Source organism: Pelodiscus sinensis, chromosome 12 (assembly GCF_049634645.1).
Source record: "Pelodiscus sinensis isolate JC-2024 chromosome 12, ASM4963464v1, whole genome shotgun sequence".
Taxonomy (NCBI): Eukaryota; Metazoa; Chordata; order Testudines; family Trionychidae; genus Pelodiscus; species Pelodiscus sinensis.
Window position 1 is genome coordinate 2,733,224 of NC_134722.1, and position 17,693 is coordinate 2,750,916.

General features: G+C 47.4%; 1 protein-coding gene across 2 annotated transcripts in view; it reads right to left on the reverse strand.

Annotated features, from left to right (window-relative positions):
* SPG7 (SPG7 matrix AAA peptidase subunit, paraplegin) overlaps window positions 1–17,365 on the reverse strand; it is a 57,816-nt gene extending 40,451 nt beyond the window's left edge. The window contains exons 1-4 of one of the 2 annotated variants that reach the window (XM_075939847.1): window positions 17,231–17,365; window positions 9,748–10,200; window positions 3,396–3,498; window positions 1,773–1,862 (exon numbers count right to left, since the gene is read on the reverse strand). In XM_075939847.1, coding sequence (XP_075795962.1) covers window positions 1,773–1,862; window positions 3,396–3,498; window positions 9,748–9,780 — 226 coding nt within the window. In that variant the 5' untranslated portion in view covers window positions 9,781–10,200; window positions 17,231–17,365. Of the gene's footprint in view, window positions 1–1,772; window positions 1,863–3,395; window positions 3,499–7,400; window positions 7,629–9,747; window positions 10,201–17,230 lie in introns of those variants that run through there. The other variant, XM_075939846.1, reaches the window with a different exon arrangement.
* Window positions 17,366–17,693: the final 328 nt, after the last annotated feature.

Here is a 17,693-nt window from a genome sequence, read left to right on the forward strand (position 1 = left end):
TCCAGTCCCTCGTACTGGGGGAGAGAAAGGCAATTTGCTCACTTTTCAAAGCGGAATCAAATTACACTTATGAAAAGAGGGAATGCAGCTGTTGCCTATCCACCTATAAGAGAGCTGCTGACAACACCAACAGCACTATCAGGTTAGTTAACTTTAGACACAAGATGTCTGTAGGGATGTAACAGGATAACCATTACATGGTTAACTGATACGCCTGGGCTTATTAGTTACCATGAACGGTTAAACACAGGCTCCTGCCCCACACTGCTGGCTTTGTATCAGAGCCTGCACGTGGGGCGGGAGCCAGGAGCTGGTACATGCCAGAATCTGGCTTAAAAGCCAGCTTCCGCGCACACTGGCTCTCTGAGAGCTGGCTGCTGCCCCACGCTGGAGGTGCATGTAACAACTGAAATTTTCAGCAGTTACATGGTTATCCAGTTACCCACTTTGTAACATCCCTAGATATAGGTTCTATGAAAAAAGCTATTAGAAAATCTAACATCAGTAGAAAATCTCAATGATTTTTAAAAATCTAAATTGAAACTGTTTTAACAGAATAACACCCTCCTGAGATATTTGCAACCCACAATGCTGCAGAATCTTAGGAACACCAAAAAATCAAACTTATTAGCAATTGCTAAGGCTTTGTTTACACACAACGGTTGCACCAATTTAGTTATGATCCTTTTAGAAACGTACACAGTTTTATCAAGGTAACTTTCTTGCGGGGACACATTTGAATCAGTTTAGAAGTGCCTTATATCTTAACTAAGTGCACCAAATCAGCTACAGAGGTTTCTGAACTGATTTAGTTGACTGATGTTTAGATAAGGCCCAATGTAAAAATGAAATTGATTAATTTATTCCAAGGCAAGAAGCACACAAACAACCAAAATGGTGAAATTAAGATTTTAGTATTTCCTTCAATTTCATTTTTGTTAGGTGTTCACTTGAACGTCTTTAATCCGGCAATGCTGGGTTTGCTGGATTAAAGATTCTTCTGGGCCAAGGAGGAAGGGAGATGGGAATTGAGTGCTTATCAGGAGCTCCTTGCTGGCCACTGCTCCCAGACACCCCCCTCCTGCTGCTCCGGGAAGGCAGAGAAAAGCCTCCTGCAGAGCTCACGGCTATGCAGCCATTCCCCAGCTGGGGGTGGGGGAGGGAAAGTGGAAGCGCGAAGAACCACTTCTGCCTCTGTCTGCCAGGGTGCATACAACAGACATTCCTGAATTAGGGACACCAGAAGTATAGAGATTGTAGTAGATTAGTAAGAAAGGTAAAGACTCAGATATTGCCACGGAGGACAATCAAAATTTACATAGGTGAAGTAAGAAAAATGCTGCTTGAGAACGTTAGAGTTTGATTTAAGGACATTTACTCGGCATATTTGTGTTTCAACAGTTATACAGCTTTAACTTTCGGAATTATTAAGTCTACTGTTTAATTTTACACTCTTGTGCACAGTTTAACAGATAAAAATTTAAAAATAATAACGCTTGTCCAATGGATAAAAAAGCCTGCCAAACCTAGATATACATTAAAATAATGGACTGACACACAAAAGAGAAATACAAATCTTTACAAAGCTCAGCCGTGGATGGATTAGACTCAGCAGCTTCTGATTTACAAGTCTATGACTGAGAATACTTGACAGTTATAGACAGTAATGTAGCTCTTGCATCATCTCTGGCACACCCTCACGCAAAGAATGCCACTCCAATTTGAAACCTTCTTTTAATTAAATATCCTCTGTATCAATATGTCATACATACCCTCATTCTCCTCTGGAGACTTCCCTTTGGATCCTTCATTCTTATTGCTATTCCACCGAGAGCCAGAGGTACTAAAATAGTAAGTGCCACCTATGAACAAATAGAGGGGAAAGGTTAATAACAGAAGCACTTAGCTCTGGGACCAAGGAAGAGAAATGAGACATACAGTCCAAGTATTGAATATGCCTAGCGCTAAACTCTGCCCTCACTCACACATGTGTAACTCCCATTAAATTCAGTGGAAACTGGGTGCACACCTGAGCAGAAATGTGATCAAGACTGAGGAAACTACAAAAAGGATTTCTTCAGAAATCTGGTCAAAATACAGCTTTGTTTAGAAATCTGTCAGATAGCAGTCTTTTGGAAAGAATTCTGCAGCAGTTCCTAGGGTACTAAACTTCCCTAAAGAGTAATAGAAAATCTGGAATGTATCAATGTACTAGTTATAGTGTCCACATACTACCGGGTGTGAATATGTACTAATGGGCATGTTGCATGTGTTGCAACTGATGAACATGAATGTGTCAACGTATATATTAAAAACCCCTCTGTTATCACAAGTAGTGAACACTCTGAGGGAGTGCTTCTTTTTTTAATGTCAGGGAGCAGCAAAGAGTTAGAAATTCAAAGAAAAGACTTGACGCTATTGCTTCCCCTCTCCATGGAAAGGCAGCAAACCTAGAAATTATACTAAATAGAAGCTGCCCCTTATTAGAAGGTTCACTTGTATTTGTGCAGACTGGATGTCCCTCCCAGCCATCATTTTAAAAAGTAACATCCATGTGTTTTTAGTCACAACACAGGTTTAACTGCAGCTCAAGAAGCAGCCTCGTGCTCACCGGTTCCATTACAGGAACGCTGTGTAATTTCACAAATTGTACAGTAATCATGACATTAACCCAAATAATGTGATTTTTTTCTAATAGTGATTTTTTCGAATAGGTGCCACAGGACTCCTCGCTGCTTTCTAATAGTGGAAAATCAAAAGGGGGCTTTTCCCCATAACAGTCCAATGGTGGAAAAAAAAATCATAGTATTGGGGGAAAAAGGGAAAGCAATGAAAATACATGGTTATCACCCTCCCACCCAATTCCAAGGAGTCACTGCAGCACTACCTGATGAGAAGCTGAGATCAGAATCTGTTGCTTGGAGTATGTGAGAGAGGAGGCCATGCCCTGAGCAGGGGAATCAGTTGGGGGATGAGACAAAACATCTCCCCCCCCCCACTTTCCTCCTCATGCTGCAAGGATGGCAGATACTGATCTCACCCCAATCCCTGAGATAGGACCTACCACCTCTCTACAATATCTATTGTCAAAGCAGCATCAAGATTTCCTATTAACATTTACCATTCAGGCACAAAAGCAAACCCGTTTAAAAAAAATGCAAGCTCTTAAATGTAAAAGCGAATACAAAACATTCTCAAATTAAATGGTTTCAGAGCTCAGATACGTAGGTCATCACACTGAGCCTGACTGTGAAGATGCCACATCTTATCATGAGCCAAAAAAATACAAGCAATTACATTTCTCAGGAAACCCCAATTAATGTCATTTCAAGATACTGACCCTGCCAATGTGGACACTCCCCTCAGAAATACAGCATGATAAGTAAGGAGCTCACCTAAGAGTTTCCAGAGTCTCACTGGATCCCGCATTATATATTGCTTCACTAAGAATCCGCTGAGCCCTTGAAATGTAGGGGAAAGTGTTCGGGAAAGAAAGATCTGAGGAGGTGAAAAAAAAAAAAGAAAAACATATCAGGAAAAATTGGTCAGTGGAGCAATCAGTGAGCAGTCAAAGTAGATTTCCTCAGCAGGACCGAAGGATATTTGTGATATGGTTACAGGATGAGGAATGTGAACACTTGTGTGTCATTCCTGGCTCTGCTGCAGACTTGCCACATGACTATGAACGAGTCATGTATAGCCTGATTTGAGGAGAGCAAATGTGATTCCACAGTGAGGAGACTCTACACCTACTCCTGATACCATCTAATATATAAACACTTGTAATCTTGGCTTGAATTGTTGATCAAATTTCAGACACATAAGTCACTAGTAGATATGGCCTACTGTGAAGTACAATACTCTCACTGCAATGACGAGACACAACAGTAAAATGACTAATTTAAAATGAGAAGCAGCAACGATTCCTACAATACTCCCACTACTCAGCCAGGTTTACACTAGAACTTTCTGCCAGCATAGCTGCGTCAGTCAGACGTGCGAAGAGTGCGATCCCTAACTGATAGCCTCTGCATGGATACTCTTACACCAGCAAAACTGCTTTTTCTGAGATAACCTGTCTCTCTCGGTTACTATCCCAGTACAAAGCACACCACTTTGCCGTACAGCTTTTTCCATACTAGAAGCGATGGTATTCTTATCCTGGTAAAGCACTCCTACTGTAGACACACACTCAGTTTTTTACCTATTCATTGTGTTGCGGTATTGCAGAATTTCAGCAGAGAAGCGCAAATTAAAGAATGTCCTTGCTTGCATGCTTTTAAGTTTTATTTTAACAAACTTGCTTTTTTATTTTCTTTAAGGGCTGATCAATATAGTTAAATCAGATTAAAAACTGTATCTGTTCAGAAACAGATATAGCTTAGGCTACTATAACCCCCACGGGAGGGTAAAAGTTTCAGCAAAATAAACTATATTGATATAAACTCTACTATACAGATATAAAAGTGTCCACACTTGGAGTTTCAAAAATTTAGACTATACCCCTTCAGAAATAGATATAATTAAATAAGGGCAAAAACTGTCCAAATACCCCTAAAGGTGTTAAAAAGTGAAAGGTGAGAACACAATTTAAAGAAAACATGCCATGTGCTGATTATAACAGGATCATAAAAACCATTGTTGATACTATTGTTATATGCTTGCAATACATCTTATACAGGGGTAGGCAAAGGGGCCTCTGCGGCTCGGACCCAACACGCCAAGCAAGTGGATCCGGCCTACGAACACCCTGCCACTGTCCCCACCCTGCAAGGGCCACATGCCCCTTGCTGGGTTGGGGGGAGGGCCAGGGAATGAAAGACTTTGCGCGTTCCTCTCTCCCCCAGGCCCTGACTGGTCTGGGGTTGGAAGCAGCTTGCAAAGTCTCCTGCTCTGCAAGGGGGTGGTTCAGTTCTCTTTAGGCAGGAGGAGAGTGGGGCAGGGGCAAAGACATCAGTGCTCCCCCACCCCCAGGACAATCAGGCTCTGGCCCCATCCCTTCTGCCAGAGGTCCCACCCATTCTGGGGCAGCCCATGGCCACTTCAAAAATTAGTGAAGTGGCTCCTCCCATCTAAAATTATTGTCTACCCCGATCTTATGCCAAGTATCCCATACCAAGAAAGTCTTAAACAATCCCAAGCCAAATGACCCCAAGTCAACCTGTAGAGACATGTGAAAAAAGTATGTAAATGATAATTAAAGTAATTCAATGCTAGCTAGGATAGAACTTTAAAGAGCAAACCTGTATTGTTAGAAATTAGAGATAATACTTGTTATATGTGTTTCATGTAAACAGACAGTTCCTGTCTTTCAGTATAACTACTGATTCAGAGATGAAAAGGGAATATTAATATTTAGATGAGTCTTGGGTGAAATAATGTCATTGTACAGATGTCTCATATGCGATCAACTGCTTAATAGATACAGCACCCTATGTTAATTACCGTGATGTTTGGGAAACAGAACGTTACATCAAAAGCCTGTTTACCCAGGGCTATATCAAAGGCCCTTGGGTCCTGATCCTGTTTATCTCATATCTGGTTGGACGCTCATGGGAAAAGCTGCAAGCCATAAAAAACAAGATGCCAGGCTATTCTGGTGCCCATATTATGGGAAGTGATTTAATATCTCAGATCTGCTTAGGCTTCACCTGAATGAAATCTTAAGTCATAAGGATGGAGATCTCAGTCCAAACCTGGTACATGCTGAATATGATGCTGGAGCTTGAAAGCCAGCTTTCCACATATGCAGGCTCCTGTGGAGCTGCCCATAGTTTCCCCGCCCCACACTGGCTGCTGATCCCCCCAGCTGTTGCCTTTGATAGAGAGGCAGCAACGTGGGGAGGGCTGCGTGTAACCATGAGGGTTAACCGAGGAGCCCAGTCTCATCAGTTAACAGTGTACTGGAGTACAGTTCACATGCCTAGTGGTGATACAGGGGAACTGCTTATATAACTTCTTGTTAGCCGGCATGGTGAAACAGAAGTTGTCTCTGACTGGTTTGGGGTAGGGATGTAATAGTGTAGTCAATTAACTGATAAGCAAAAGCTTATAGGTTAATGTAGACCACATGCATTCCCCCCACCCTCAGCCAGTAAATTTTTCAGTAAACTGGCCAGCAGCCAAGCTCAGCACGGCTTGCGCTGGGTCCAGGGTAGTAGATTAACTTCATGGATTCTTCTCCGTTACTCGACTATTCTATAGTCCCGGGAGTTGGGGCCAGCAGCTAGTGCGCTCCAGCCCCATTCCCAAGTAGTCCCCTGAAACTCTGTGCTGCTGCCTCTGGATCAGATGCAGCAGTGCGGGATGCCAGGCAGAAGCTGGTCCATGAGGGGAGCCAATTTAAAAGCCAGCTGCCTGTCGCACCAAGCTGCTGCCTCATATACAGAGGCAGCAGTGTGAGGAGGCTGCAGCCCCTGTCTGTGGGGGAGGGGGAAGGGTTGCACTGAGCTCCCGGACCTGGTGCCAGAATGAAGCTACTGGCCAGTCTACTAAAAAATTTACTGGTGGGAGGGGGGGAGAGAGGGGGAAACGTGTGTAGTCTATAGCGTTAACCTGTAAGCTTTTGCTACACTATTACATCTACACAACTCAACTATTAGTGTAGTCTAATCAATTACACGGTTACATCCCTAGTCCAGGACCTACCCCTGCTGCAACTCTGCATTTAAAGTGTATTAGAGCCCGGTGGGCAGGCTGCCCGGCTCAGTTCTGGCTCCAGGAGCTCAGCCCTTCCACCCTGCTCCAGACAGGGGCTATCAGAGGTGGCAGCACAGGGCAACAGGAAGCTGGTCTGTGAGGGGAGCTTGTTTTAAAACTGGCTCCCTTTGTGGACTAGCTTCCTGCCTGGCACCCCACACTGCTGCTTCTGATACAAGGGCAGCAGCGCAGAGTGGCAGGGGGCTCCTCGAGAGTGGGGCCGGAGTGCACTGGCTGCCAGGCCCACCCCCAGGGACTAAAGAATAGTCTTGTAACCGATAAGAATTCATGAGGTTAATTAGCTATTCAATTAACCAATATTTAACACTCCTCGTTTGGGGTGCTTTATAGAGGCAGAACAGTCTTGGGCTGTGGCAGCTTGCTTTCTAAGCAAGAACAAAATGCAGGACTATGTAGCACTTTAAAGACTAACAAGATGGTTTATTAGAGGATGAGCTTTCTGGGCCAGACCCCCTTCCTCAGATCCAATAGTGGTTTCTAAGCAACGTGCCCTGCATTGGTACCCTCAGCAGCATCTCCCCCAGAGCAAACCTTTGCTAACGAGCCACATCCACGGATGTGAAGGCTTCGGTCGGCGTCTTTCCGTCAAGGGCTAGACCGCAGGGCCCGCGCCCCCGCCCCCGCCCCCCGGGCCCGGGGCAACGGCCGGCCCGCGCCCCCGCCAACGGCCCCCCGCTCACCGGCAGCGCTCCGCCGCCGCGAGGCCGGGCCCCGGCCCGAGCCAGGCCCCCCAGGCCGAGCCGCCGCCAGCGCGGGGCCCTCAGCAGCAGCTGCAGCAGCGCCATGTCCCGCGGCGGCCGCCCCCCGCACCGCGAGGCGAGGGCGCAGCGAAGGGCGGGCGGCAGCCGGGCCGAGAGGAAACGGAAGTGCCCGGAGAAGGCGGAGTCGGCCATCTTGAGAGCGGGCGGAATCGGCGGCCGCTGCCAGCCTTCAAGATGCCCCCCCCGGCCTGGATCCCGGCAGGCCGCCCCCCAGCCTGCTGCTCCGAGCTGCTGCCGGCGGGACCTGGGCAGGCGCGGGCCTTGCCCCCCCCAGCAGCGCTGACAGCCCGGCCGTCCCCCCCCAGCACTGAGCAGCCCAGGCCTTGGGCCCCCCCAGCAGTGCAGATAGCCCGGGCCTTGCCTAAACCCCCCAGCATTGAGCAGCCCAGGCCTTGGGCCCCCCCAGCAGTGCAGATAGCCCGGGCCTTGCCTAAACCCCCCAGCATTGAGCAGCCCAGGCCTTGGGCCCCCCCAGCAGTGCAGATAGCCCTGGCCTTGCCTAAAGCCCCCCCAGCATTGAGCAGCCCAGGCCTTGCCTTGCCCCCCCCCCCATCTACGCTGCAGGGAAGCCTCAAAATTAGTCCGAGGCAGGCTCCCCAACGTAGATGTGCTATCTCAACGTAGAGCCCCAGGAGGAGTAACTTAGCCCCTCACCAATTCTATTTCAAAATAGCAGCAGTGGAGTGTCTACACATGCCTTATTTCAAAACTATCCTATGGGCTGGGGGCCTGGTGCAGCACCAGAGCCTGCTCTGCTCTGTCCTGCCACCTTCTCCCAGCCTGCTGCACTCAGCTTTTCAGCAACAGCAGAAAACAGAGCAACCTGGCCCTACTACTCTCTGCACCCCATCACTGAAGAGAAGCGGGGTGGTGCGGCAGAGCAGGCTGCTCCACCTCCTGCCACTGCAGTGGGGGGACCCTGTGCTGCTGCTGCACCAGACCACCCCATAAGTCCCTGAGATGTATTGCTTGGGGGGGGGGGGGAAGAGAAGGGCTATGGCAGATGGGGGTGTCTCAGGCCCCATACCTGGGCCACCGTTGGGGAGGGTTGCCCCAGACCCCACAACCTCTTGGGACAGTCCTGCCTTGGGGAGAGACACCACACCAAAGGCAGCTGATAAAAACACAGGCATGCTCCATTAGATTTACACACAAAATAAGTTTCCAAACTCCCTTCCCTAGTCCCATACATGCTTCTGAGAATTGGCAGTTCAGCTTTGGTGCACCTCAGAACAGCATCGCTCTCCAGCTCCAGCCATGGTGAGTATGGTCTGGCAAGCACAGGCAGGGAGAGAGTACATTCCAGTCTCTTTCCATGGGTATGAGTACAGGACAATTGAACTGAAAACTGGCACTATTTCCCTCACATGGCTGATTTATCTCACCCCTGAGAAACACAGAGGTTCACAGAGTCCATATATGCTACTAGCCTGTTTATGGCAACAGGGACAGCTGGTTCACAGAGTGGCATGGGAAAGTATTTTCCTGCACAGGAAGAAATAAGGATGCCCTCCCTAGACATCTTCAGGAGAGTATTGCAGAGTATTTCCATGCAATAGGGATGTAAAAACGCACTAACAGTTACCCGGTTAAATGATTTCTTTAACTGACTAGCCACTGGCTGTGGCCCGCTGTGCTGTGGGCGGGGTCCAGTTGATTGGGCCTACCATGGGCATGGGTGGGGCACTGCTCTGGCCCACTGTGGGTGTAGTCCACACAGCTGGGCCTTCTGTGGGCATAGGCAGGGGATGCTCTGGCCAGACCCCAACTCGCCACGGGTGGTGGGAGCTGCTCTAGCCTGCTGTGGCTGGGGTCCTGTACTCACTGGTTGGGCCCTCTGGTGAACTGGTCAGACTAATGCTTACCTGTTAACTGGTTAACCTTTTACAACCCTATCATGGAAGTCATCAAGATTTCCTAGGAGGATAAAAAGGGACATCTCATGTCATGTAAGCAGACTGATCTGTCTGTCTCCCTCTACCACCCTCCTCCCTGGTTGGATTAGGCAATGAAAGCCAGATGCAATTCTGCCTCTGCTTGTCCTACAACCACCCTAATCAATGTACTCAGCCATAGGACTGTTTAGGAATTTGTTTTAAAATTTCATTAGTTTCTCAGGTATGCCAGTAAAACAATGAAAAGTCAACACCTTTTTCTTGTACACTTGGTGGTGGGCTGCACATCATCTTTAAAGGAGGTAGGGGAAGGAGAGGATGGAAAAGCACATAAAACATTGAAAGGAAAACGCTTGCATGCACACTCTTACCTGAGCTCCCTTCCTCTTCATCATCAGACTCATTTGCGCTAAATTCCTGTGGAATTTCAAACAGGACCTGGATTGCTGGATGGTTGAAGTCTCTCACCATGTCCTCCCTCCTCCCGTTCAGTCTTCTGCTGGTCCACTGAAGAATCCAGAGAGGTCTGCCTGACACTGGTAAGATCTTGTCAAAGGATGGCATGGAAATCATTGTAAAAGTGTGAGGGATTTCTTGTTACCCTCTCTGGCCTTGTGGAATTCCTGGTGAAATTCCTTTGCTTCCTTCTGGGACTGCTTCTGTTCCCTGTCATATTTCTTTGCCAACATCCCCCATCGAGTCTGCCCTTAGAGGTCCCAATTTCTATGTCTGGTCCATAGCTGTGGTTGCATAGCATCTCTTCCCCATAGGCACAGGTGATTTAGTATTTCCTGCCTGCCCCAGAATGGGCATGGACTCATGGTCTGGTGGATGGAAACAACAAAGGTGAGCTTATAGGTGTGCTCATCGAGCTTGACAATTGGGAAAGGGCATTGCAGAAACACTCATAATAGAAGAACTAGAGGACACCAAATGAAATTAATGGGTAGCAGGTTTAAAACTAATAAAAGAAAGTTCTTCTTCACATAGTGTGTAGTCAACCTGTGGAACTCCTTGCCAGAGGAGGCTGTGAAGGCTAGGACTATAACAGAGTTTAAAGAGAAGCTAGATAATTTCATGGAGGTTAGGTCCATAAAACCTATTAGCCAGGGGACAGAAATGGTGTCCCTGGTCTCTGTTTGTCAGAGGCTGGAGAAGGATGGCAGGAGACAAATCGCTTGATCATTGTCTTCGGTCCACCCTCTCTGGGGCACCTGGTGCTGGCCACTGTCGGCAGACAGGCTACTGGGCTAGATGGACCTTTGATTTGACCTAGTTTGGCCGTTCTTTTGTACTCAAGACTTATAAAGAGGATGGTATGGGGTGAATTTTCAGCCCCTTTGGCCCCTGGACAATTAAGTTTAAAGTTGTGAGCAGAGTGGTCACTATTAAAGGGACTGTTGCATTGTGGGATAGGTGCTGGAGGATTCTTAGGGTCCACACAGGTCATGCAGTGTCTCAATATGAGAACCTCAAAAAAAAAAAAAAAACCTTGAAAAACAAGTGGTCTTGTAGCACCTTAGGGTACGTCTACACTACAGCGCTAGTTCGAACTAACTTAGTTCGAATTAGTTAATTCGAACTAAGCTAATTCAAACTAACGCATCTAGAACTAAAAACTAGTTCAAATTAGCGTTTTGCTAATTCGAACTAGCAAGTCCACATTGAGTGGACTCTGAACAGGGCTTAAGGATGGCCGGAAGCAGTGCCGGCAGGGCATCAGAGGAGGACTTAGAGCATGGAGATGCTGTCTCAGGCTAGCCGAGGGCTGCGCTTAAAGGGTCCCGACCCCCACCCCGGACACACATTTCTAAGGGGTGCCCCGCTTGCAAAGAAGTTCTGGCTTGGAGTGCCCGGAGTACCCACACTGGGCACATCACACCACTCAGCCATCAGCCCGGCTGCACTTGCCGCAGGCTGCCATCTGGGGAGAGGGGGCAATCGGGGGGCTGCAGGAGAGCTTCCACCCCCAGAAGCCCGCAGAGCCAGCCCAGTCCTCCCCATCGGGGGCTCGTACCCCATTCCTCCCTCACCTCCTTCCACTTACCCTTCCCTAGCCCCCCTTCTTATTGATGTACAAAATAAAGATAAAGTTTCTTCCAACATTGACTCTGTCTTTATTGAAAAAAACTGGGGGAGACTGGGAAAAGGAGGTGGGAGAGGGGAAGAGAAAGGCTGGGAGAAGGGAGGACAACTAACATGATCAGGGGTTGGGAACAGGTCCCAGATGAAGAAAGGCTACAGAGACTGGGACTGTTCAGCTTAGAAAAGAGGAGACGGAGGGGGGACAGGATAGAGGTCTCTAAAAGCAGGGGTTGGGTGGAGAGGGTGCATACAGAAAAGTTCTTCCTGAGTTCCCATAAAGAAGGACTAGAGGACACCAAAGGAAAGGAATGGGTAGCAGGCTTCAAACTAGTAAGAGAAAGTTGTTGTTCTTGACAAAGCAAATAGTTAACCTGCGGAACTCCTTGCTGCAGGAGGCTGTGAAGGCTACAACTAGAACAGAGTTTAAAGGGAAGTGAGATCAAGTCATGGAGGTTGGGTCCATGGAGTAGTCTTAGCCAGGGGGTAGGAGTGGTGTCCCTGCCCAAAGTTTGTGGAAGGCTGGAGAGGGATGGCACGAGACAAATGGCTTGGTCACTGTCTTCGGTCCATCCCCTCCAGGGTCCCTAGGGTTGGCCGCTGTCGGCAGACAGGCTACTGGGCTAGATGGACCTTTGGTCTGACCCAGGACGGCCATTGTAAGCTCAGGGTCGGGGGGTCTCAGTGGACCCCCTTGATTTTCATGCACACCTGCTCCTGGGTGGCCAGGCTGGCAGCTCTCCTGCCCTAGCCGGCCACTTTCCTGTGCCTAGTGCGGAGATCGTGGACAAGGTCCACGATGTCCGCACTAGCCCAGGAAGGTGCCCGCCTCTTGCGGTCCAGGGCAAGCTCCCGGGAGCCGCCAGCCTAGTCCCGGCAAGAGGGGGTGGGCTGGGGGACATCGGGTGGGTGGCTCTGTGCCGTGCCAGGTGCAGGGTCTGCTAGCTGGGTGCTGGCAGGCTTTCACCTGGCACGGGCACCGTAGCCAGCCCGTGCCCCTTTAAAAGGTCCGGGGCCGGGAGGGGGGCATAGAGTTTCCCTGGTGTTGGCCAGAGTGGCCACCAGGGAAACCTGGAGAGGGCTAGCCTCCCACTAGTTCGAACTAAAGGGCTACACAGCCCTTAGTTCGAACTAGGCGTTAGTCCTCGTAAAATGAGGTTTACCTAGTTCGAACTAAGCGCTCCGCTAGTTCGATTCAAATTCGAACTAGCGGAGCGCTAGTGTAGAGCCTAGGAAAGTTAGTTCGAACTAACGTCCGTTAGTTTGAACTAACTTTGTAGTGTAGACATACCCTTAGAGACTAATAAAAAATATAGATAGTATCATGAGCTTTCTTGGGCACAACCCACTTCTTCAGATGACTATGTGATCCTCAGTAGGTTGACTGTGGGTCTATGCTATTTGGGAGGGTAGAGTTATTGCTGCTGTAATAGAATATTGATTTTAGTCAGACACAAATTTGAGCATAGTCACATGCACAAATAAAGGGACTTATTTCAACCTAACTTTGTAACATAGACCAGGCCTGTGGGTCTCTTTGTTATACTTAATCACTCTTTCTATCTGCTCTTTGACAGGGTTGACCTCTCCCTTTTCCTTGAAACCCTGGCTTGGTCTACGCTTGACTTAGATTGGAATCCCTGGCTTTACTTGACCTACTTGACCTACCCCCACCCCTGGTTTGGCTGCAGTTAGGTCAATCAGTAATTCTCTAACTCCAGGGCAGACCTCCCAAGGGAGGTGCAAGCTCTGGCTGGTTTTTTAAAGAGCTCTAGTTGTCTGGGCTGGGGCTCCTGCAGAAGGCCATGCACACCCAGGTGGGGATCCAGGAGACAGCAAGAGCCTTGTCACCCAGGTTTGTACTTTCCTTCTTTTCCCCCACCCTTAATCCCTCACGGAGAGGCAGCCAAGGCTCAGGCCCTCCTTTTCCCTCCCCACAATCTCTCACATGGCAGCCCTGGGGCGGCAGTAGCAATGCAGAAGTACACGTGGCAACGAACCGATATCACAGTTTCATTAGGCCTGGTCTCCACCCACATTTGTAGCAGTTTAGCTAAGGCTGCACCAACATCAAGGATTTGGCACCAAGGTTGAGAAACAACCACTCCATCGTAGTGGAGCTTCATTTGGCCAGTCACAGCGGGTATGTTTACACTTGGAACGAGGAGTGTGATTCCCAGCTTGAGAAGACATTCCTGCGAGCTCTTACTGAGCTCGTGTGCTAAAAATCAAATCAAAATGAGGTGGCACAAGCCACAGGAGGAGCAGCCGCCCTGAGCTTGTGCCCCTAGGTCTGTAGGTGGGATGGATCGCTCACCTGGCTGCCGTGCTACTCTGTTTAACTGGTATGAGCATAGCAATCACACCACTGGTTTGAAGTGCAGCCCCTCCCACACCTAGGCTATGTCTACACCGCGGCTTCTTGCACGAGTAATATGCAAATGAGGCTAAGCGTGGAATATCGCTGAGCCTCATTTGCATACCTAATGAGCCACCATTTTTTTCAGAAGAGGCTCTTGAACAAGAAGGAGCATCTACACTGCCCCTTCTTGCACAAGAAAAACCCTCTTGCGCAACGCCGTTACACCTATTACTTGAGAGGAAGAACAGCATTGCGCAAGAGAGTTTTTCTTATGCAAGAAGGGGCAGTGTAGATGCTCCTTCTTGCGCAAGAGCCTCTTCTGAAAAAAAAAATGGTGGTTCATTAGGTATGGAAATGAGGCTCAGCGATATTCCACGTTTAGCCTCATTTGCATATCACTCACACAGGAAGCCGCGAGTGTAGACATAGCCCTAGAGATTTTAGCTCTGATGCAATAGTCCACTTGTCCAGAGAGGGCTGAAACAATATTTTCTGCTTCAGGGACTATTTATTTACCAACCTAACTTGTAGTTGAAGCGTGAGGCTCGACCTGCTCCCCTTCCTAAATCAAACTTGCTCCTGAAAGAAGTATCACTGATCGTCAGCTAAGAGAGGTACTATGAGAAGCCAGCATAAAGAAACAGGATGCCCCAATTTGCAATGCCTAGCAGAAAGCAGGGTAGAATTAGAGGGAGATGCAAGAAAGTTTGGCTAACATGTCCCAGATACTACAATAGGCTGATAAGATGTATTCAGGGCCAAAGTGTCTTAAATACAACTTTCAAATTCAGGGCTGATGATACATTGCATAGATTTTAACTGTGCAAGTCCTTTCCTCACTCTGTGTACATAGTGTAACCTTGGAAAAGACAACTTCATTCCTTGCCTTTGGATTGGTCCCACAGTTTCCTTTGGGAGTATATCCAGTACTCTGAGAAGATGGATATTGCCTGATCTGGGCTCGGCCGTGCTGGGATATGTTCCAGCAGTAACATCATTTGACAAAACTGCACGCAACAAAAATGTATTTACTGCTGAGGAAAGGTGCTGGGCTGGAGACCGAAATCTCCAATTTATCTACTGAACAGGAAGGCTATAGAAAGAGATACTAACTTCCCTTGGCTTGCAGGCCTCATCCCAAGTAGAGAGACCACCTTTACAACTGGGACACGGGAGAAGGGTCAGTTGGCCTCTTTTCAACCTGGCGAGAAAAGGGACAAACTAGCACCCCTGTGATGGTGCTCTTGCCCCCGTCAACCCTAGCAGTTAGCCAAAGTTTGGAGGTTCTGGTGTTGGTGACAATCAGGTGTTTATCTGATGCAGTTTTCTTTATTTACAAAGAATGTGTTAAGTTTTGTGTCTGAACAAAGGAATCAAACACCAGGAAAAAGCTATAACAGAGTTAGGGTGCCATTTACAGTGCTTTGGAGCTGTGGCTTCCAGTCTGGACGGCTCACAAACAGCCTCCAGCATGCAAGTCAATCCCAGCTACGTTTGTGTGTGTGCCGCAGCCAGCATGCCACACCTTGACTCTCACTAGCCTTTGTTATCCTTCAGGGTGACCCCAACACATTCCCAGTCTTAGATGTTTCCCCAGAAATGTACGTCTTGTACGGCCCAGTCTACTCCTGAGCAACACAAATTAATATAGCACCTGTATTTCTTTACAAGAAATAAATATGTATACACCTTATTACTGCTAACAGTTTCACAAACACTTCAGTGTAAACACCCAAAACAAGTTTAACTACAAAGAGATTTTGAGTACAAAGGAGGCATAGAAGTCAGAAATGGTTACAAGAACAATAAAGATAAAATGCAACTAATGCCTCGCTTAAACAAGGTTAAATTCAAAGCAGTTCTCGCCACGTTCTCAGGAGTCTTACTGACCAAAATTCTTAGATCAAGACCCCTTCTTCAGATCCATGGCTGCTTCCTTTGTCCCTAGTGGAACAGTGAATCACTTCACAGAAAGGGAAGAGGGGTGCCCTGGGGTGTTTGTCCCTCCTCTTTATAGTCAGCCCACCTCCTTGGAAAGTTTTCCAGAGGAAATCCAAGAGATAGTTAAAGATAGGAAAAGAAGTGCCATGCTGCATTTTCCTCACCTGTTGGAGCTTCTTTTGTTTCCCGTCCAGCTGAATGACTGTTTGTGGCTTAAATGCAAATTAAGCAGTGCACACTGTCCTGTGTGCCAACCGTAGTTTGGAACATGTTTTAAGATAACCATATAGAGGAATCTTATAACTTCATATACAATGTTGCCACACATTTTATCAGGACAATACTGACCAGCACATCACGGCTGAGTCTAGACTGGCAAGTTTTTCCGCAAAAGCACTTGCTTTTGCGGAAAAACTTGCCAGCTGTCTACACTGGCCACTTGAATTTCCACAAGAACACTGACGATCTCATGTAAGATTGTCAGTGTTCTTGCGGAAATGCTATGCAGCTCCTATTCGGGCAAAAGCCCTCTTGCGCAAATGCTTTTGCACAAGAGGGCCAGTGTAGACAACACGGTATTGTTTTGCGCAAAAAAGCCCCGATTGCGAAAATGGTGATCGGGGTTTTCTTGCGCAAAAGCGCGTCTAGATTGGCATGAACGCTTTTCTGCAAAAAGTGCTTTTGGGGAAAAGCATCCGTGCCAATCTAGATGCTCTTTTCCGCAAATGCTTTTAATGGAAAAACTTTTCCGTTAAAAGCATTTGCGGAAAATCATGCCAGTCTAGACGTGGCCTGTGAGTTTTCAAATGATACCTCACAAAGGCAGTATGTGGGATATGGACACAGGGGTACCTTCTGTCATAACAGCTTCTCTTGTTCACAGTACCAACACTCTTTCAGTCTCCACCTCTGACCCCGAAGCTGTCCCCCAGGTTTCTCCCAGGTGCAGCCACCTTGCTTTCAGCTAATGTTCATGTGGCACTGAAGGTCAATAGTTGCTGACAAACAATAGTGTTATGCACTAAGATTGTGTCTGCATTTGCACTTGCTCGACAAAACGTGTGTCATTACAGGTGCTTAAAGTGAACAACAAAGTTTTGTCGCAGCCAGTGCAGGTGTGAACACAGCTTTGTTGGCAGGAGTACTCTCCTGCTGACAAAGTGAAACCTGCTTGTTGGGGGTAGAAGTATTTTGTTGGCACAAATGCTGACAAACAGCACTCACACGTTGACATTTAGTGATAGGACTGAGTCCACACAGACTTGTCTCTAGTAGACATATTCAAAGTGAAAACCTCTTCTGCTCTTAGATGCTCAACTTTCACTTTCTTGGGCCTTTTGATGTTGTACTTGTACTAGTCCTCTGAGCCTCATGGGCCTTTTCTTTATTAGCAAACTGAATAGTCATGAGTCACACCCAGCACAGATGATTATAGGATACAATGATAAAAACAACTAAGTTCTGCCTACCTCGCAGTCTTTGTCAATACTAGATCACCAAAGCTTTCTTGCGGACCCAAGGTCTCTCTTCCTCCATCTCCAAAGTTTGGGTAATATTAATAATTCCCTATACCGGAGGTTGTTGAATAAATGTTTGTGAGATACTCAGATGGTGCTGCAAAGGGCCCTAAGTATATAAAGAAATGTTTTGTAATAAGCAGTTTTGTGACTGATGCCAATTGTACACCTACAATTATGCAATAAGAAAGACCAATGCAAAGGACTGAAGGGTCACAAAGTTCTCTCCCCAGAAAAGACTGTTTCAAACAAAATATTGTCTGGTTAGGTGTCCATAAAAAAAGCATATAAGCAGGAAAAAAAACCTGACAAGTAGAAGAGTAAGCTGTTAGTGTAAGAGAAATAGTCCCACTACAAAAATGTAAGAGTGGATTTAATAACTAAGTGTACATCTACACAGCAGGGCTAAACTCGA